The sequence below is a fragment of the Crassostrea angulata genome, chromosome 10, assembly GCF_025612915.1.
Source record: "Crassostrea angulata isolate pt1a10 chromosome 10, ASM2561291v2, whole genome shotgun sequence".
Lineage (NCBI taxonomy): Eukaryota > Metazoa > Mollusca > Bivalvia > Ostreida > Ostreidae > Magallana > Magallana angulata.
The window spans coordinates 53,630,374-53,652,751 of NC_069120.1; the positions used below are offsets into that span (position 1 = coordinate 53,630,374).

The window sequence follows — 22,378 nt, forward strand, 5'->3', positions numbered from 1 at the left end:
GCATAATACATTTTCAAACTTTATGGTTTTAATGAGTACTTTTAACTCAACATTTTTGAGGCAGAAATTTTTCAGAATTTGATTTTTTTCACTGGCTTGCACGACACGTAAGAGTTTTCTCCCTTTGCCGAACTCTTCAATGAACTTTGAACTGGAATGTGAAAGTAGAAGACTGCAATGAACACTCAGAGAGTTTTCTTCTTAGTTTGGATCATTAACGTTTGTTCCAGCCAGCCCACTGGGAACACAGGTAGTCTTGACAATTTCAATCTTATCCTCTACAAAATCTGTAGGTCTAATGTTTTTATCGACATGTTTAAAGGGATTTTTGAACTGCTGATCAGCTGACCATATCTGTGTACATTTATAATAAAACATTGTTGTAACCGTTTGCCAAGTTGAGTGTAGGAATAATTGGATAAGTTACCAATAAAGAGTTTTGCTACATTTTTATTACAAAAATATTAATTACAGAAACACGTTATATGAACAGTACAATATTATTAATGTGCTCAACAAGATACATATCATACAGGGGCACTTGACAGACACTTTAATATAACTGTCAGACTGTAGATGAAGTTTGACGTATTTGATACATAACCAGCTAATTAATTCGTTGCAGGTCGTACCCTTATGGAAATATGTAAAACTATATAAAATAATGTACTATTTCTAATAAAATATATGTCATTGTGCTAAGAGCAATTTTAACAGCTTTTCTTGTAATTTGGAAAAGCGTGAAACCACTTTTCATCAATCTTGGTATCATGCAAACATATTGAATAATAATTAAGGCATTAGTATATGATATATAGTTATGTAACACCAGTGAAATTATTAATTATTATGTACCTTGTATTGTGGTTAAATAAACACTTCAATTACGTTTGTAAAATCTTTTAAGGTAACTACCAGTACCTAATATACCCAACCTGGGTATTTGTTTATTTGGTACAAACATCTTTTGTAATTATTATGTAATATATTGATTTATTGTTGTCTACATTGTACATCTTCCCTGTTTCTGTATAATAAATATATAGAAACTTGTAAAATTTCCTCTCTGTTGGCCGTTGATTGGAAATAAACGATATGCTATCTTACTGTCTTATCGAATAAGGTGTGGAAAAACTACATGTACTCATCAGGGAAAAAAGTCAACACAGGAATAAACTTGAAAGGAACACATTCTCAAATAATCTTTATTGACTTGTCAATCATTACTGAATGACGTCCAAAGTAATTAACTTATAGTGTTTTCAGTTTCTTCTCTAGAATGACTAAACCAAAGTTAATTAATATTTTCTTTGTTTAATCAGATACCTAAAACATGTATGTAATTTCTATGGGAATCAGAGAATATAGATGAAATCCATGATCCCCCAGCCTTTATGACGTTCAACTGTCATTAAATATCTGATTAAATGTACATAATGCCATACGAAGCACCTGCATGTCTCAATCTACAACGACATACAGATTGCATGTTAAACAATAACAAATGCATAATCTGTGCCTATCAAACAATAAATATTTGCTTACTATAATTATTCAATAACTTTACAAATTCATAAACATGCATGCATGCAGTATTGCAAATGCAAAGTACCGGTAAATAGGATGAAGATGTTTTGTTTATTTCAGGTTTCTTCTGGCAAGTGACAGACTTCCACTATGACGCAAACTACAGCACCAAGGGCAATCCCTGGAAGATGTGTCATGACTCCTCGGATGGTAGCTATAGTAACAGTATCTATGGAAACTATCAGTGTGATTCACCGTGGCGTCTGATCCTGTCAGCCACAGCAGCCATGAAGAGGCTCCACCCAGACCCAGACTTTATACTATGGACAGGGTTAGTATTGGAGTGCTGTATTTATTATGACTTTGTAGGTTGGTAAAGGTAAAGGTGCACAGATTTAGTTAAAACTGATTGATTGAGATTAGGTAATTGGCCTTCATAGAATTTGTTGTATACATTAATATATTGATGATGTATCCAGGCTGAGTGTAGTCGCTAATTGATAACATCATTTAATTACATTTGTGTTTTAATTAGTGATTTGATTACACCTTTACATAGAGACAGTGTCCCACATGTGCCAGATAGTACCCTTGACCTACAAAAGAATGCACAGAACATTGGCAACATTTCACTGCTCCTGCGGTCCGTGTTCCCCAACACCTCCATCTACCCTGTGCTGGGTAACCATGACGAGTACCCCGCGGACGCCTATCCCCCCGCCCCGGGCTCCGACTACTACACAACCATCCTTCATCAAGCCCACTTTGACAAGCTTCTGACAAATGTCACGGCTGCCCAGTTCCAGACAGGTCAGTATAGATTTTTCTTGTCACTCAATTGATATCTTGATATATATATATGTCACCAAAACAGCACCACATATGTAAAAGTTGTTTAAAAATTAAGATGCAACTGGGACTCAAACATGGGGCCTCTGGTGCACCTTGTCAATGTTCTAACCACTGGCCTCTGAGGCCCATTTTAAGACTAACAGTCACGTAGTACACTCCTGTAAACTCCTGGTGACATATCGGTAAATGTACATACGCTACATGTATATTTAAAAAACATGGTTTGGAATAGCTGCAGGACTGTAGCTCCCGGTCTGAAAAAATTCGGATGGACGACCTGGGAGCTACAGTGCCTCCCATAGTAAAAAACTGCAATTTACGGCGCACAAAAAAATGCGCTAGTTTTGGACTTATTAATCTCATTTATGAACACATTCTGTACAAATATTTGATCCCAAAAAATTCCTCGGACATTTTACTACAGATATCGTCACTTCACTTACTTCTGATAGTCTTTTAAACACCATCACCAGCTTTGTAAATTGAAGTGGTGCAAGTTTGTTTACATTTAAAAATGGCGACTCTCGATCTCGACGTAAATTAACATACTTCATTTTCCGAGGTCGGTTATCATGTTAAGAGAAAATCTGAGACAAGTTAAGTGACGACGTCAGTAGTAAATTTACTAAAGAATTTAATGGTACTAATTATTTTTACAGAATTTGTGTGAAAATAAGGTTAATCAGTCCAAACCTAGCGCATTTTTTTGTGCGCCGTAAATTGCAGTTTTTTACTATGGGAGGCACTGTAGCTCCCAGGTCGTCCATCTGAATTTTTTCAGACCGGGAGCTACAGTCCTGCAGCTAGGTTTGGAAATGATAATGGAAATTTATGTTATTTTACCTAAACCTATTACTCATGAATTGTTTATTGATTTCATAAAGCATGTTGTTGTACAACCAACGATTAATGCTGTAGATGTAAAGACAAAAGAAATGTAAATTCAGACTATTCTAATAAGTTTTGTGGTGGTTGAATACAGGGGGCTATTACTCGACCCTGATTCGGCCTGGACTTCGCGTCATGGGACTGAACACCAACCTGCTGTACTCCCAGAACAAGCTGACCGGTAAATCGGCCGACCCAGCCCAGCAGTTCCAGTGGATGACCGCCACGCTCAGTGATGCACGAAAGAACAATGAAAAGGTCAGTGCTTAGTACTCAGTTAATATGTGTATCTGAGGGAGTAAGCATGATGCCAGTTCCCCAAAGCCCCAAACAAAGTCAAAGAGAAAAGGTTCTTGGTATGAGGAACTGGATCGTTCTTACTCCAGCAACATCTTTTATTTTCATACAAACATGAAACCAGGATTGTAACCTGAAATTAAATAAGACACTTTCCATTATTGTTGTTAATAATAAAGACTAACTAATCTTACATTAAATTTAATTTCATTGTAATATACATGAAATTTGAAATAAGAATTGGAATAATACTCACACCACATGTCACCATTTTATTTACAGTAATTATAGAATATTATTATCTCACCCCTTTATTGTTCATTGTTATATATTCTGATGACATTTCTTGTCCCCCCAGGTCATTCTTTTATCCCATGTCCCGCCCGGATTGTTTGAGAAGTACTCTGATCTCATGTGGTTCTACAACGAATTCAACACGCAATATGTTCGCATCCTGCAGAATTTCTCGGACGTCATAACCTCCCAGATCTACGGGCACGAACACACAGACAGCTACAGGATTCTAAAAGATCCAAAAGGTAATCTACAATAGGAGAGCTCCTTGATAAAGGTAATCTACAATAGGAGAGCTCCTTGATAAAGGTAATCTACAATAGGAGAGCTCCTTGATCAAGGTAATCCACAATAGGAGAGCTCCTTGATCAAGGTAATCCACAATAGGAGAGCTCCTTGATAAAGGTAATCTACAATAGGAGAGCTCCTTGATAAAGGTTATCTACAATAGGAGAGCTCCTTGATAAAGGTAATCTACAATAGGAGAACTCCTTGATAAAGGTAATCTACAATAGGAGAGCTCCTTGATAAAGGTAATCTACAATAGGAGAGCTCCTTGATCAAGGTAATCCACAATAGGAGAGCTCCTTGATAAAGGTAATCTACAATAGGAGAGCTCCTTGATAAAGGTAATCTACAATAGGAGAGCTCCTTGATAAAGGTAATCTACAATAGGAGAACTCCTTGATAAAGGTAATCTACAATAGGAGAGCTCCTTAATAAAGGCTCTAGAAATATTTGTCTTATATGAATTTAATTTGCAGCAGTTACAGCATGAAAATGAATTAATGGTATGTTTCGTATGTTGTGACTAAACTGACTTTATAGGTCATTGCATTTGCCATAAAAGGTACAGAAAGTAATTTCTTATCGTGTCGTATATTAGATTGTTGTAGACAGATTACTCAGTCGTTACTTTGACTTACAGGTGCCCCCATTGGTGTATTGTTCCTGGCCCCTGCAGTCACTCCCTGGAACAGTAGTCTGGCTGGGGTGGGAGCTAACAACCCGTCCATCAGACTGTACACGTACAACAGGATGGATGGCACTGTCCTCAACTACCAGCAATACTACCTCAACCTGGCCTCCCTCATCAAGGGAACGGCAAATTGGACTCTAGAGTACGACGCCAAGAAAGACTATAATGTAGGGGACTTGAGTCCAAAATCCATGCTTAATCTGGCTCTTTCCTTCAACAGTGATAACTCTGTGATGTTTTCCAAATACCTGACTTACAACTCTGTGAGCCAGGCTGTGAATCCAGCGTGTGACTTGGACTGTAAGATGGTTCATATCTGCTCCATCACCGAGCTGGAGCGAATGAACTTTGACCTCTGTAAAACCGTCAACCCCACCAAAACCACAAAGATGCCACATCCTTCTCCACCCACCCATCACCGCCGTCCAGTGAGCAAAACATACATCTACATCATCGTCGGGCTGGCGGCAGTCGTCTTTATTCTATTTATTGTTGTCGGCATCATTTGTATCAGACGCCGGCGACATTTCATACCCTACCGTTTCTCAAGGTTTTCCAACTCACTTGGAAGAGGACCGATTAATTAGACATTTCCTTAAAGTAATTTTTTCATCTACAGTGACATGTAGTACCGTAATTAGATCAAAAAGACTTGATTAAGATTAACGGGTACTAAAATCAACTGAAGATTCTATTTTACCTAATAGGTGTTAATGTACACATACCAGTAACTCCATTTCCTGAATGATTAATAGGGTTTGACATTACTATAGGCATGTAACAGTTGTGGTGTGTTTATAAGGAGCCTGTGATATTATAAAAGATTGTGATCCCAATACTCTGAAGGGGGAGGGGGGGGGGCTGAATAAAGAACTACTGGATATATTATAAGTGCCTAACTAATGCTCAATTTCTTCATTGTCATCACTCTTCATGGATCTAGTAGGAGGGGGGTCAGGGGGTCCAACCGCAGAATTTATCTTTCTTAAAATTACATTATAAAATTACCAAAAAGAAGACTCGGACTATCCTGTGCATACTCAAATAACCGTTGACCACCCCCCCCCCCCCCATTTTTCCTAGTTCTACATTCCATGGTTAATGCTGGTTCATGAAATAAGAGAATGTACTTTAATTTCAATGTTTCTCATCAACATTATGTGCTTAAAATGATTATCAATTTGATTTTCAAATTCTGTGATAGCATTGTCATTGCTTTATAATCTCACGGAGGTCCATATGTCAACGTGTCTGATTCAAGATTTGGAATAAAGGGTATTGCTGATTTTTAAAAATATTTAAGCAACAAACAAACATATTACCCTGTTACATAAATAATGCCTGTATTCTATCTATTTTGTACAGTACTGCAATTTGTGCCATGGGAGCAGTGTTGGTGCTAAGTTGTAAAATATAGTGTAATAAAAAACCAAATAACCAGTGCAATAGCTTCCTATACATAGCCTTTGTTGTAGCCTAGTTGTCTGTTACGGCCTTACGTGTGTATGTGTGTGTGTGTGTGTGTGTGTGTGTTTGTATGTGTCTTGAGATTGAGTTAGAATGTGAGTGGTGTTAAATAACTACAGACATTGACCTTCACCTTCTCACAGACGTTTCTCCCGATAACATGAGGTACCTGTGCTTACTGGACACTTTCTGGTTCTGAGTTTAAATTACATGTACCTATATAAGTGTACGTGATGCCTTGTATTTGATTTTTAGAATATGCAGTATAACTGTGTGTGTATGGGTATCTTGTAAGTTTGAGATGTATCATTTTCTGTCATTAAATAAAATTAAAATTTGTTATAGAAATATTATGTATGACAACAGAAATGTATCACAGATAAATCATTGCAACGAAGTTCCTGATGATATTCTTACGTAACCATTTGTTTTTGATAAAATGTTGTTTGAAATAACATACATGTACGTACAGACATTTTTAGCTCACCTGAGCTGAAAGCTCAAGTGAGCTATTCTGATCACATTTTGTCCGTCGTCCGTCTGTCCGTCCGTCTGTCCGTCTGTCCGTCTGTAAACTTTTTACATTTTGAACTTCTTCTCTAAAACCGCTTATCCAATTTCAACCAAATTTGGCACAAAGCATCCTTATGGGAGGGCGAATATAAATTGCAGAAATAAAAGTCCGATCTGCATTCAAAGCGGAGAAAACCTTGAAACTGTAGAAAAAGGGGGGTGCATTTTTAAAAATCTTCTTCTCAGGAACTACCGATGCAAATTCAACGCAGTTTAGCATAAATTATCCTTATGGGAAGGAAAATATAAATTGCAAAAATTAAGGTGTAATTCTGTTTCAAATTTGAGTTATTACGAAAATAATAATAAAGGAAAGGCGTGTTTCAATCAGTTTAATAGCTTCGGGTTCGGCATCCGGTAAAATGATTCCATACTTCTAAAACGAGGTTCTTTGTTTCAAGCAGCCATGACATTGTACGAAAAAGGGTCGATCGGACTATGATGAAATTGCTTGTTGTGCAACAGTTCGCGTATGAAGGGAAATTTTGAAACATGCAAAATATAGTGGTGCCGATTTTGTGAAGTAAATTGAGGCTAAATATTTCAATGCGTTGACAGTTTTCACACATGACGTTGGTGTTAGCTTGTTCTGATTTTCGTATCGTTTTCATTATTTATGCTTTGTAACCTGGAAACTATCGTCTGTATTTCGTGATTTTTACGTATCAAATCAAACAGAGACTTCGGTGAATCAAACAGTTAACTGTTTTCCTGCGCAAATTAAGCAAAATCTGATGTAGGGGTACTAAAATACAATTCATTCTCTCGGTAATTCGGCATTATCTTTTGCGTAATGGAAGATTAATGCAATAGGTTTTGTTGAGATGCTCGGCATTTTCTCGAGTTTATTCAGTTTAAATAGAGTTTGATATCGCTGACGGAAATATGTAGGTATATACATGTATCATATATATGATTCATTTCGAAAAAATAAATTGTGTTCTTTATTTGTTATACATGTAGTGCATGTTTCTTGTGTTTAATTGTTTACAATTTCTTTTTACTAACCATATTTGAGTGTTAAACTTCGAATTATAAGCAAGATACATAGATTTGCTCACAATTCTATGTTTGTACACAGATCTTAAAAACTAAAGATTAAAAAAGTAAAAAAAATGTCAATATTTATGAAGAAAATTTTCAAAGTCTGTTCTTCCAGAAACCAACTTTAACAACTTATTGTATTGTAAACTTAACACCTTTTTAGCTCACCTGAGGGTGGGCCACAATGGGGGGTCGAAGTTTAACATAGGAATATATAGAGTAAATCTTTAAAAATCTTCTTCTCAGAAACTAATCAGCCAGGAAAGCTGAAACTTGTGTGAAAGCATCATCAGGTAATGTAGATACAAATTTGTGAAATTCATGACCCCCGGAGGTAGGGTGGGGCCACAATGAAGGATCGAAGAATATATAAAGTAAATTTTAAAAAATCTTCTTCTCAGAAACTAATCGGCCAGGAAAGCTGACACTTGTGTGGAAGGATCGTCAGGTAGTGTAGATTCAAAGTTGTGAAAATCATTACCCCTGGGGTACGGTGGGGCCACAATGGTGGGTCGAAGTTTTACATAGGAATATATAGAGTAAATCTTTAAAAATCAGCTTCTCAGAAACTAATCAGCCAGGAAAGCTGACACTTGTGTGGATGCATTCTCAGGTAGTGTAAATTTAAAGTTGTGAAAATCATGACCCCCGGGGGTAGGGTGGGACCACAATGGGGGATCGAAGTTTAACATAGGAGTATATAGAGTAAATCTTTATAAATCTTCTTCTCAGAAACTAATCAGCCGGCAATGCTAAACTTGTTCGGAAGCATCCTCAGGCAGTGTAGATTCAAAGTTGTTAAAATAATAACCCCTTGGGGTAGAATGGGGCCACAATGGGGGGGGGGGGGGGTCGAAGTTTAACATATGATTATATAGAGTAAATCTTTAAAAATCTTCTTCTCAGAAACTAATCGGCAAGGAAAGCTGAAACTTGTGTGGAAGCATCCTCAGGTACTGTAGATTCAAATTTGTGAAAATCATGACCCCCGGAGGTAGGGTGGGGCCACAATGGGAGGTCGATGTTTTACATAGGAATACACAGAGTAAATCTTAAAAAATCTTCTTCTCAGAAACTAATCAGCCAGGAAAGCTGACACTTGTGTGAAAGCATCCTCAGGTAGTGTAGATTCAAAGTTGTGAAAATCATGATCCCCAGGGGTAGGGTGGGGCCACAATGGGGGGGGGGTCAAAGTTTAACAAAGGAATATATAGGGTAAATCTCAGAAACTAATCAGCCAGATGATTCTTCATAATTGTTAAGACTTTGGCCCCAGGACAATTCTTTGGCCTCCCGAGAAGGTTCAGAGTTTGATGTACGTTTATATCCCATATATAAATTATATTGTTAAGGATCTTTTTGAGAACTGCAATACTCAACATATAATATGACTATAAAATCATCCTGTTAGAAAAGGGACTAATGATTATAAACATAAGAATATTCAAAGGAAAAAAGGGTTTTTAATTATACAGGATCTACATGTATTATTATACATTGTCCTGATAGTTTGTATAAGACTCCATTAAGCTGATTTTATCATACCTATTGTTCCTCAGGTGAGCGATGTGGCCCATGGGCCTCTTGTTTTCATATTTCAAATACATGAGTAAAAGTACTAGTGTTTTATATGTATTCATATATGTATAGCCTTTGTTTTTATTTGTTAGGATACTGAATATTAAAGACATTTTTCATAAGTATGTATACATGTACATGAGGTACTATGAAATATATAAAACAGTTTTATTTTCAATCTATGTAATGAAAGCTTTGAGAGTTCCAATAAAATAATGAGTTCGCGAGTTTTCACTTGAAAATAAAACCATCTTTAATGACGGTACAAAACGAATAACGACCCCTGTCAAATGTTAGCGGGTGGGTCATGATTTGATGTTGAAATATGACTCTTTAGACTGTAGAAAAAATAACATGACCTTTGAAATCCGCACATCTTACATGACGAGAAATGACACCTGCGAAATAATGACCTCTGTATACTTTCAAGCAAAATGAGCTGCATATTTTTATAAAAATAAAAATCTGTAATTGCTCCATTTTTAATAATATAAGGATTTATTTCTCTGTACATGTAGGCATGACTACAGAAAGAGAACGTTCCATACTGTGAACGTCTTTATAACGAATGTCTTAATTTCACGGGGTGTTTTTTTCACGGTTTTTCATTTTCGCTGATGATGGATTTTTCTTAATGAAAATATACGCTATTTTTCTAACGCTTGCTTTATTTTTCGCTTAAATCATGTCGGCGAGTTTAAGCAGAGGGAAAGTAACTATTTAATCCCTTCAATAGCTACGAAAAAATAACTGTTATCAATGCACAATATCCACAATGGCTTATTGTTCGCAAAAACACATCCCAGTATGTATGTGGTCACGGAAGTAAAGATGAAAGTTCTTTAACTTCTATTTTCCTAAACACTAAATTCTGAGAAAGTGAAAACGATCCGAATTGTTATAACGGAATAATAATTTATATTTACATCCACCAAGTACATGAATGATTGTACGGCGGCGTGGAAAGGCTAGATGAAAACATAAATAAATCTTATTTGTTCTGACGAGTAACTTATCTGTTCTGACGAATTACGATTTGTTCTGACGAATTACGATTTTTTCGGATGAAAAAAAATTAAATTATTTGTTCGGAGGAATAAGTTATTTGTTTGGACGAATTAGGATTTGTTCGAACGAATTAGCTATACACATGTATTTGTTCGGATGAATAAGTTAATAAGTACTATAACAGAGAGAGAGAGATAGAGAGGATTTCATAATCATGGACATGGATACGCAGATGTGAAAAGTCTAAATCCGTTTACAAGATCATGTGTCATAGTCCATTTTATGTTGTTTTCAATAATTTTAGAATTTTTTTTTATCAGATTTGTTATTTTAATTTTTACAGTATCTTATCTGTCCTCACATAGGCATTTTACTCTCCTTAATCACTTATCTTTTAGAACTAGTTGGGCCTGTATTGACAAGTGAATTATTCATTGACGTTGATGTGAATGTCAAAAATTGTAAAACCAACGTGGGGAATCTTTGATCACGGCCCATAATATTCACAAATCAACTGACCATCTATCAAACGTGATATTATATAAAAGCGCTGCCCGCGTTTTGATCGGCCAAACCGAAAAAACGATCCCTGTTCTGGAGTTATAGAAAGAACTACGTTATTTATTTTCTATACACTTAACGTTACTGATTTTAAAGCCCCTAAGCGTGTTATTTGTTAAAATGGCCCGGGATTTTAAAAACTAATAATTTTGAAATGATAAACTTAATCCCCTCATTATTTTTTAAATTTAAATGTATATTATTGATATCGGTGATATCACCTCTCAGATTTCAAATAATGTTGTTCGTGCAAGAAGGTCGATTTTTTTCCGGTTTTTTTAACTGGTTTATATTGCATAATCATTCTAATAATACATGCATGTGCCATTGAAACTATTGAATTCAATAGACTATTCAGGGAGGCAACTCTATTAAATAGAGCGATCGGAGAAATCTTGAAACATGTCAACAGACAAGGTAAGTGTAAGATCTCGGCCTGTCGGGTCGTAGACTCTGTATACTTTGGTTGACGATGGATGATGACATTGTCAGTATCTCGAAGGTTTGTCACTGAATTAACAATCGATTGCACATGCAGGGGTGCACGGGTCCTGCACCTGCAACAATTAACTTATTATAAATTATTGGCCACATGTTTAGGATATTGAGCGGATGCATGGTCAACATACACTTTTCCAGTCTACGGAATGGCTCTTCCACATGGGCGTTGTTTCTGATTTTGTCCTCTTTTGAGTCTTTGAATGCATGCGGGTCATGTGAAAGTAGGTTGTGAATACCGGGGTATAACCAGGCGCGGATCCAACTATTTATACAAGCACCACCAGGCAATGATTCTGTAGAGATGATGCATAATTGCATGTAGAATGATAGGTGTGGATGGGGGTTGGATGGAAATGGGTATAGTAGTTGCCCTCCTAACAATCTCCTGATAATGAAGTAATTTCTCTGTATTAATGATTTAATTTCTATATGTTAAAACACCTTGTTTAATTTCCAAATCTGGGTTTACCAGGCATGTGGAAAAGTTAATTATCTTTGTTAATATCCAATTTCAATTTTAATTTCTTTATTGACCAATTATAAAGACCCTCAAGAGACAACATTTTGGGATGCATTTCGGACTTTCATTTTGTTTCTGCAGGTGAAGATAGGCATCATAGGAGGATCTGGACTGTCCAATCCAGAAATCCTGAAGAACGGAAAGGAAGTGTCCGTGGACACTCCGTACGGAAAGGTATGTAGATGTACTTATTACGGAGTTTGAGATATCAGTTTGTGCTCCCTGCCCTCCTTTCCTGAAAATAAAGACTTATAAAATCATTTAGTACTAATTAAAGGCCCCCCTCCCACTAAAACTAATTAAAATCTTTCTGGAGTAAAAGTTGGCCATGCAATAAAACAAACAGGCCATAATATTACATGGTATGAGTCAACGACCCCGGTAATTTGTAACGTTTTAAAAGTACAAAAGTGTTTCAGGTACTATAAATTGTTGTTATTTTCAAAAATAGCTGATATAATATATGTTTTTCACCTATTTATTTGATTTATTTGCACTCAGTGGCAGAATATGATGTCATAATTGACATCATTACACACAATCAAAATCGTCAAAAATTGGCATTTTTTAATCTTTATTTGAGCGGGAAATATAGAGCAATGCTTCGAACAAGAACATACTTTTTGTCACTTAAAAGTCTTGAATAGATATACATCTTTATTGAAAATATTTTGTTTGTTCAACCAATCCCTTAATGTTTTCATAAGGTGGTATGCCGCACCTTAGGCATGTTCAACAAAGCGAGCGGTTGCGAGTGCTTGCCAAAATTCCCTATGTACCTGCAACACAAATTTTGACGAGTGTTGCACATGCCTCTGTTGATATTGATGTGGATAAAAGTAAATTATAGTCAAAATACTCTCCACCGTTTCAGAATTTTTAAATTTTACAATTATTGTTAATATTTGACCAAAAAATCATCTTCACAACGTCAAGGTTTTGTGATTACGGAACTCCACACAAAGAGTGTGTGAAGAGTGTGGAGTTCCGTAATCACAAAACCTTGACGTTGTGAAGATGCCAAAAAATATGTTTCAAAATATTTTGAAATGGTAAAATAATATAGAAGGACCAGCGGTATTCGAACTCATGACTTGCAGCATCGCGGCTATCACTCAAACAAATTACTCTACGCTGCCAGGTAACAATTTCGAATGCAAACATATTGTTTAATTTTATTTAAAGTATCACAATATGAAGGTGTCCCACTTAAAAGAAAAATTGCTTAAAAACAAGCCATTTTATGCCAAAAACACGAAAATGGTGGGAAAAGGTTAACTTTTTGATATCATATTTCAAAATCGTGGGATCAAAATGAAAATTATGAAAAAATTTCACAAATACCTGTACAATAGAAGCAAAGAACTGCAGTAAATTGATGATGCTCATTTTAAGGGGCCAAGCTAGGCCCACATCATATGTGGTCCTTTAAGGCTCTATATGACTACATGTATTTGAATACAATATTTATGAGTAAAAACATATTTATAAATAAATTCAATCTGGAATTGCAATTAATTTAATAAACATGTATTTCCATTTTTAACTGTCATTGTCTGGGATAACATTACAGATCAATTTTGAACCCTAAAACCCAATAACTTCATAAAACATGACTGATGCAAAATGGGCGTGTCTAATAGCATAACCGGAAAACGGTATTGGCTGTGCCACGTAGTAATACATAGCATGTGATACATAAGAAAAATAGGGGTTTTAAAATAATGTTATTTTAAAGTGTACAAATTGAAAATAATATAAATATCAGTAATAAGGAATCATTCTTTGAATATTATGATGGGATAATTTTGGCCGGAGCGTGGTCAAATCTATCATAAAGCCCTTCAGGCTTTATTGGATTTGACCATGCCTCGACTGAAATTATCACCTCATAATGCTCAAAGAATGATTCTTTATTCCTTAAGCATTGCATTTATGTGAGGAAATTGAATCAGTAAGTATTCTGTGAGTAAACAGAACCAATAGCAACATCAAAACAAAACTAAGCAGCTCATGCCGTGAGTCGTTATTGGTGTACTGTGACTTTACACCGGTCTTAACATTTTGTTGCCATTCTTTGTGATTGTGCTTGGTATTGGTGAAAACTCTGAAAATGCCTGCTCAAACCCAAGACTTGACAATAGGCAGCTAACTTTGAAACTCTAGATTTGCATTTTTCATTGACAGTAGCATGGATGCAACTCAGTTGTCCAATATTTTAATAAATTTTCCATAAATGTTCATTATGTTTTTTCTTCCCTAAATCAATGAGTTGTTACCAAGCCGTCTGTGACTATTTTTCTTGAAGCTTAGCTAGATATTTATTAGAGGAAAGCTAAATTTTCCCAGTTCTGTTGCTTTGATTTAAGCTTGTAAATGCATATTGAGTCAGAAACCTTTGCTTCTTGTCTGATGTCATGCCGGTCTCTCGTTGTTAGCCCTCTGATGCTTTGATCTGCGGTGAAATAGAAGGAGTAGCCTGTGTTCTTCTCTCCAGGTGAGTGGTTTTCACACACACTTACTTACAGGTTACCTGAGTGACCTACTACCACTGCCTGTCTATCCTCTTCTTCACTCCTAAACATTTTTTTCTTACTCTGAAGGGATGGGCTCCAGGGCAATAAAACTAAGATGAGCTCACTTGATTTTAATCTCATTTTTTGATAGAAACATAAAGTGGAGAAGTGAGACTGAGATCAAAGTGAGCTTGTCGAGGTCTTTTAGCCCGAGAATCATTTTATCCTTTCCAGATCTATCTGACATATTGTTTTTTGATTTCTCAGACATGGGCGTGGCCACAAGATAAACCCGACCAATGTGAATTACCGTGCCAACCTGTGGGCCCTCCACCAGGTGGGCTGTACCCACCTCCTGGTGACCACCGCGTGTGGCTCCCTACAGCCGGACATGCACCCCGCAGACATTGTGGTCATTGACCAGTTCATTGACAGGTGAGGTACATCTGTTGTTGTTAAACCAGGCATCTTGCTTGTATTTGACACAGTAAATGCAGAAATATTTGTTTGGTAAAAAAATACATTTCATTAGCAACAAAATTACAACAAAATTTTTGTATGGTTATTTGTTTGTTATTGTTCATTTTGAAACAGTGAATCTGAACCTTATACAGCCATTTTAGATCACAAAACAGCACAATTTGCCTCCCCCCATGTAATGTAATGTATGCTTTTACAGTATTTTATTATTGTGTCTAACTAATGCCTCTAGTTTTACATAGAACACAGAAACGCCAGCAGACATTCTTTGATGGTGAGCCAACATCTCCCCCCGGGATTTGCCATCTACCAATGGCCGAGCCTTTCTGTCCCAGATCAAGAAAGGTGCAGAAATGCTGGGAAATTATTCCCTTCTTATAAACCCAATTATACGGCAATTAAAATATATCTCTGTTTAAGAATGTTGAGTATTATGCATTTAGTTATTCATGAGGAGACTTCCTTTTTTGCAGATTTTATACAACTGTGCCAAAGAGCTCGGTATATCCTGCCATGAGAAGGGGACCATGTTGACAATAGAGGGTCCACGCTTCTCCTCCCGTGCCGAGAGCAAGCTGTGGAACTCCTGGGGGGCACACTGCATCAACATGACAACAGTACCCGAGGTCTCCATCAACTACTCCTCCCCTATTTCTGCCCTCTGTCTCTCCCTCCTTTCTCTATCTCTTTTCTCCCTCTTCTTTCTCATTCAATGCTTTGCATCAACATGACAATACAATAGTACCAGAACTCTCTTTCTCCCCCCCTCTCTCTCTCTCTCTCTCTCTCTCTCTCTCTCTCCTTCATGCTTTGCATTATATAACAGTATCTGAGATCTACCTCTTCCTTTCTCTCCTTGTTTTTTTTTATTTTGAAATCATTGCAGTGTAATATCAAAAGGTGATATGATGAATAATAAAGAATTGGTTACTCCAGGTGATCCTGGCCAAGGAGTTAGGATTGTGTTACGCAGCACTCGCCCTGGTAACAGACTACGACAGCTGGAAGGATGACGAGGAAGCGGTGAGTTTAATCTGAGAAAGCCATGAGTTTAACCTGAGGAAGTGGTGAGTTTAATCGGAGGAAGCGCTGAGTTAAATCTGAGGAAGCGGAGAGTCTAACTCAGTAAAATAATACCCTGTTAATTCAGAATCCTCTAACGTATGGAGATCATCAGCAAAACAGATGTTATTTTCTTCTAGAACTCTTTTAGTGAAGGAAATTGCTCTTTGATATAATTCCACTTGTTGATTGGTTTTGTAATGGCAGTTTATGAGGACAAAGATTTAAGGCTGTGAGTATTTTTGGACTGGTGCATGTAGATCTGTTAAAGATGAGGCTGTGGTATTACAGGTGAATGTAGAGAATGTGATGAAGACATTCCAGACGAACGCTGCCAATGCCACAGCTGTGATTCTGAAGGCGATCCCACAGATCGTCAAGGAGGACTGGGCAGCTACCATAGAAGAAAACAAGGTAAAGGGGAGATAACTGGTCAATGAGGAGTCTGTGCATCAAGAAGCATAACTTTGTTTACAAATCTTTTAGTTTCTGCTCATTACCTGTACGTTGTAGATACTGTAAATGCTATACTTTTGTTTACTGTGTAATGATAATTTTTTGTCCTTTTTTTCAGAAATTTGTCAAGATGAATACACTCCTTCCTCACAGCTACTAGAAATCAACGTGTTGATTCTGATTTCTGACTCGTATTTAACCATTGTAAATCGTTGTTATGTAATGATCTGACAGCAAAACTTTATTAATAAAATCTCATTATCACACCGTGTGTTGTGCTGTCATTTTAAACTTTTTTATAAACGTGTTTTAAATAACATTACATGTACATAGAATATACTAGTACATGTATGTAGGACCTTCACTGATGTGTGAAAAAATATTTTTTACCCATAAAGTGTTGAATTATCAGGCAAAGGAACAGACATCTTTGCTAGATAAGGGTTTATAATCCATCCTGCTCTTCTACAGTGCCGAGGGCCAGAGTGGATCGTAAATCCTTGGCTAGCTAAGATGGTGAATAGAAAGAAGACAGCATACTGTTAACGTTGTGAATGTTTACTGGAGAAACATCTACTAAATCTATACAAAAACTACATCCTCATAGAGAGTAAGAATTTACGAGTAAATTTATAGAAAATAGAGAGTAAATTTACAAACAACTTTGTTTGCTGCGAGGAAAAGTGAAGTGGGCGGGGTGTGGGGGGGGGGGGGGGGGGGCTGGACACTACCTGATGATATGTTCCTAATCAAAAATCATTAAAATGTGAATGATATCTCTTTTGAACATATTGTATAAACTTTTCAAGATGATTTGGTTTAGGATTAAATGGGTATCATTTTTTACCAATGTTATGAAAATTTGAGACTTCGTTCTCATTAATAATAAGATAAAATTTTATAATTTCTAATGTTTGTTCTTATTCAAATGTCATATTATTTGCAATAAAGAGAGCACAGTCTCTTATATTTTAATTAAAAGTGGGTTTTTTTCTTGGAAGTTAACGAGTTTGGGTGAAATATTGACCTTTCACTTTTACCCATCATAATTATTCTGTTGCATGTTATTGATTTCCTTAAAATTAGAATTTGTTAAAAATTTTATAAATGAAATAGTATTGGCAATGTTCAAAGAACTTTGAGAGAGCCTTGCTTCATTATTTGAATGAATTGTTTTTGGAGCTTGTAATCATGGTAATTGTTCTAATTTAATAGAACCTTGTTGGGGCTATTTTAATTATCTAAACATTAGGATGGTCACACCTCATAAACTGCATTGTGTATCATATTGTTTCATAAATATTAATATATCAAAATAGATATTAAATATTGTTGCATCAGTTTTTGAGAAGAAGTTTTTTTTAAAATTTTCTCTATGTATCCCTACGGCTCTGGTGAGATAAACCAAAAGTGTTAAGCAGTAGATTGCGGCGACTACTTTTCTTTTTCTTCGTTCAGGGCTGTACTCTTGTAAGAAAGTTGGGTTTTATTTATTTGTCATAGAAATCTCCGCTAATCCTGATACACATTATGTTATATGAAAACATAGGAAATAAATAGCGTGTTCAAGATATTGTCGACATTCTTTTGATTTCGCAGACTATTTGTCCGACTTCATACTTCGCTCTAATTATGTTTAAATCCACAAAATAATTCAGTAATACCAGAGACATAAATAACATGCATGTGATTTATGTCTCTGGTAATACAAAATTTGCCAACTGGTGAATGTTACAAACTCATCTTCAAATAATATAAAATGAAAAAGAGGTACAGTACGTCTATGAAAAATTCAATAAATTGCTTTAATCATCAATAAAAGGAGAGAACGAACCTTTAATGTACATCATCACGGAAAAGGAACATAATAAGACGGACCTTTGGGTATACGACACCGGAACTATGAACTGAAATGTACTCATACCACATACCGACAGCAGTTAGGTGGAGGTGAGACGCTTACGTTTTTATTTTAAATCCTCTATCATATCAACAAACTTAAAATTGGATAAACAACTTCTCAGACTGGTAAGAATGAAATCATAAATACCATCAGTCAATTTTTTAATCAAAAGTTCATTCCTTTTAAAATCAATGAGGATAAACTTTTCGCATTGGTTAACATTTTTCAATTCTTCAATTTTTTGTTTAGAATATTATGTCATCTAAAAAATTAACCCGCTATATTCGATTGTTATCCTTTTTTTAAGGAGGTTGGCTCCTGAAATAATAGTTATGTCAATCATCCGAGAAAGGAAGTGACCCATGTGATGTCACATGGCATTTTTTGGAAATATAGGGCCCCAAACAGTAATAATAATTTTTCTGAATTTTTTGCTAAAACTTGAGTGTGACATGGAAATTGATAATATGAAGAAATCAAACAAATATTTATAGTTTGAACTATTATTTAGCTATGATTTTAATACAGTATGAAATTGAACACATGTAGTGACTATAAAAATAAAATTTAAGTCTAAGTTTGCGAATTCTTGCTTTACTGGTGGCTTTAAAGGCCAGAACATAATAAACACAACAACAGATGTTACAAAATTTTGTAGTAAACAAATTATAACGCAAATTAAACAAATTATAGTAATGTCATCTTTCCAAAACTTTGCAAACAAACAGACATACATTTAATGTCTCATTTAAAAGTAAAACAAGTAAAGGTCACATCTAAAAAAAAATGAGATAAAGCGTAAGATAAGCTTATTTTAGGAAAATATTGGAGTTAATTTTTTCTTAACTTCTATGAAATATAAGCTAAATATTACAAAATATATCGATAGAAATATAAAAATATTGCTTAAATATGTTTTTAGAACATCATGAATTTATCGTATTATACAAACTATCCAAGACTTTGGTCTGCACTGAAAATTAGGAAGCTAAAGTAACAGTACTCTAAAACTAGTGAGTTATGAAAATTGTTCATTTCCTTCTTTAAAACATTCCGCCACAAAATATAGTCCCTTAATTACTAGACTATGTAAAAATGTAATTTATAAAAAAAAACAATTTTATTCAATGAAGTTTATTTGGCATTGTAAAATATAAGTATACTGCTAGAATTAATATGTGATGCAGAATTTTAAGATTATAGGTGACTTAAATTGGCTACCAAAAACCTAAGGAGCAAACTTCTATAATTATTTCGCCCAAAAGACGCCGGGACATTACAAAAGGCATAACATGGTACATGTACAAAAACGGTGTAGGGAGAAGGTTCTTCTCCTGATTTGATATGGGTGAAACGAATTAAAATCAAAGGCGACAACCTGTTCCAGCCAATGCATACAAGTCACTCGCTCGCACTATTTTGGTTTACCTGATATACTGTATGCTTTTTCAAGGTTTCAGAATCCTTGTTTTGTTGCCACTAATTCTAATACACACGTACCTTACATTCCTCCAGCGTTACTGTTTCTTGCAATGTATCTTCTCATTTGCATCAAATATTCAGAAATATCAAACTCATTAATGAACATACTTTCGACAGTCATGGGATGCTCTCGTCGAGACAAATACTCCAGACATTGGGCAAAACCCTTATCTTTCTGAGAAGTTTCTTGCAATGTATCTTCTCATTTGCATCAAATATTCAGAAATATCAAACTCATTAATGAACATACTTTCGACAGTCATGGGATGCTCTCGTCGAGACAAATACTCCAGACATTGGGCAAAACCCTTATCTTTCTGAGAAGTTTTGCTTCTGCAACCAAGCTTTATGTCTAACACGATAATCCACTGCCTTTATGTCTAACACGATAATCCACTGCCTTTATGTCTAACACGATAATCCACTGCCTTTATGTCTAACACAATAACACATTGCCTTTATGCCTAACACGATTATCCAATGCCTTTATGCCTAACACGATTATCCATTGCCTTTATGCCTAAGACGATAATCCATTGTCTTTATGCCTAACACGATAATCCATTTGCCTTTATGCCTAACACGATAATCCATTTGCCTTTATGCCTAACACGATAATCCATTTGCCTTTATGCCTAACACGATAATCCATTGCCTTTATGCCTAACACAATAACTCATTGCCTATATGTCTAACACGATAATCCGTTGCCTATATGCCTAACACGATAATCCATTGCCTACATGTATATGCCTAACACATTAACACATTGCCTTTATGCCTAACACGATAATGCATTGCCTTTATGCCTAACACGATTATCCATTGCCTTTATGCGTAACACGATAATCCATTGCCTTTATGCCTAACACGATAATCCATTGTCTTTATGCCTAACACGATAACCCATTGCCTTTATGCCTAACACGATTATCCATTGCCTTTATGCCTAACACGATAATCCACTGCCTTTATGCCTAACACGATAACCCATTGCCTTTATGCCTAACACGATAATCCATTGCCTTTATGCCTAACACGATAATCCATTTGCCTTTATGCCTAACACGATAATCCATTTGCCTTTATGCCTAACACGATAATCCATTTGCCTTTATGCCTAACACGATAATCCATTGCCTTTATGCCTAACACAATAACTCATTGCCTATATGTCTAACACGATAATCCGTTGCCTATATGCCTAACACGATAATCCATTGCCTACATGTATATGCCTAACACATTAACACATTGCCTTTATGCCTAACACGATAATGCATTGCCTTTATGCCTAACACGATTATCCATTGCCTTTATGCGTAACACGATAATCCATTGCCTTTATGCCTAACACGATAATCCATTGTCTTTATGCCTAACACGATAACCCATTGCCTTTATGCCTAACACGATTATCCATTGCCTTTATGCCTAACACGATAATCCACTGCCTTTATGCCTAACACGATAATCCATTGCCTTTATGTCTAACACGATAATCCATTGCCTTTATGCCTAACACGATAATCCATTGTCTTTATGCCTAACACGATAACCCATTGCCTTTATGCCTAACACGATTATCCATTGCCTTTATGCCTAACACGATAATCCACTGCCTTTATGTCTAACACGATAATCCATTGCCTTTATGTCTAACACATTAACACATTGCATTTATGCCTAACACGATAATCCATTGCCTTTATGCCTAACACGATAATCCATTGTCTTTATGCCTAACACGATAACCCATTGCCTTTATGCCTAACACGATAATCCATTGTCTTTATGCCTAACACGATTATCCATTGCCTTTATGCCTAACACGATAATCCATTGTCTTTATGCCTAACACGATAATCCATTGCCTTTATGTCTAACACGATAATCCATTGCCTTTATGCCTAACACGATAATCCATTGCCTTTATGTCTAACACATTAACACATTGCATTTATGTCTAACACGATAATCCATTGCCTTTAAGCTTCTCGTAATTAGATATTAGATCCTCTCCTTCCATCTGATACTAGTAGTCTGTACGCATATGTTTGGCTTGTACCCCCTCTACGTAGTGTGAAATCTCCTCAAAACTTTATTTAAATGTTCCTCATGTTCACATTTAAAGTTGACACATCTTTAACTCAACCTCACTTAAAGTAAACACTTATAATGCACTTATAAATTAAATAAATGAAACAAACTATTAAATTTACCATCAGAAAAAAATTAAACAACAAATTAAACAAACAAAAAAAAAACAAACAAAAAAATAAAAATTGATTATATTGCAATTGTTTATAAATCATCAAACTGTTAACCATTATTCAATGAAAATACATGTATTTTATTTGCTGACAAAGTCTACCAAAACTTATGACATG

At 35.7% G+C, this 22,378-nt stretch overlaps 2 protein-coding genes across 2 annotated transcripts in view; both read left to right on the forward strand.

Moving 5' to 3' along the window:
• The first annotated feature begins 140 nt into the window (after window positions 1–140).
• LOC128167831 (acid sphingomyelinase-like phosphodiesterase 3b) lies at window positions 141–6,778 on the forward strand. The gene is made up of 6 exons (XM_052833757.1): window positions 141–250; window positions 1,648–1,858; window positions 2,087–2,337; window positions 3,362–3,525; window positions 3,923–4,103; window positions 4,787–6,778. Exons 1-6 carry the CDS (start codon window positions 178–180, stop codon window positions 5,422–5,424), a joined length of 1,518 nt encoding a protein of 505 aa, XP_052689717.1. The 5' UTR covers window positions 141–177; the 3' UTR covers window positions 5,425–6,778.
• A 4,597-nt stretch (window positions 6,779–11,375) lies between these two features.
• The window catches only part of LOC128167426 (uncharacterized), a 41,383-nt gene continuing 30,380 nt past the window's right edge, over window positions 11,376–22,378 (forward strand). The window contains exons 1-9 of the mRNA XM_052833144.1: window positions 11,376–11,485; window positions 12,171–12,263; window positions 14,528–14,586; window positions 14,873–15,040; window positions 15,328–15,430; window positions 15,559–15,711; window positions 16,022–16,108; window positions 16,439–16,561; window positions 17,720–17,797. Coding sequence (XP_052689104.1) covers window positions 11,471–11,485; window positions 12,171–12,263; window positions 14,528–14,586; window positions 14,873–15,040; window positions 15,328–15,430; window positions 15,559–15,711; window positions 16,022–16,108; window positions 16,439–16,561; window positions 17,720–17,797 — 879 coding nt within the window. The 5' untranslated portion in view covers window positions 11,376–11,470. The remainder of the gene's footprint in view (window positions 11,486–12,170; window positions 12,264–14,527; window positions 14,587–14,872; window positions 15,041–15,327; window positions 15,431–15,558; window positions 15,712–16,021; window positions 16,109–16,438; window positions 16,562–17,719; window positions 17,798–22,378) is intronic.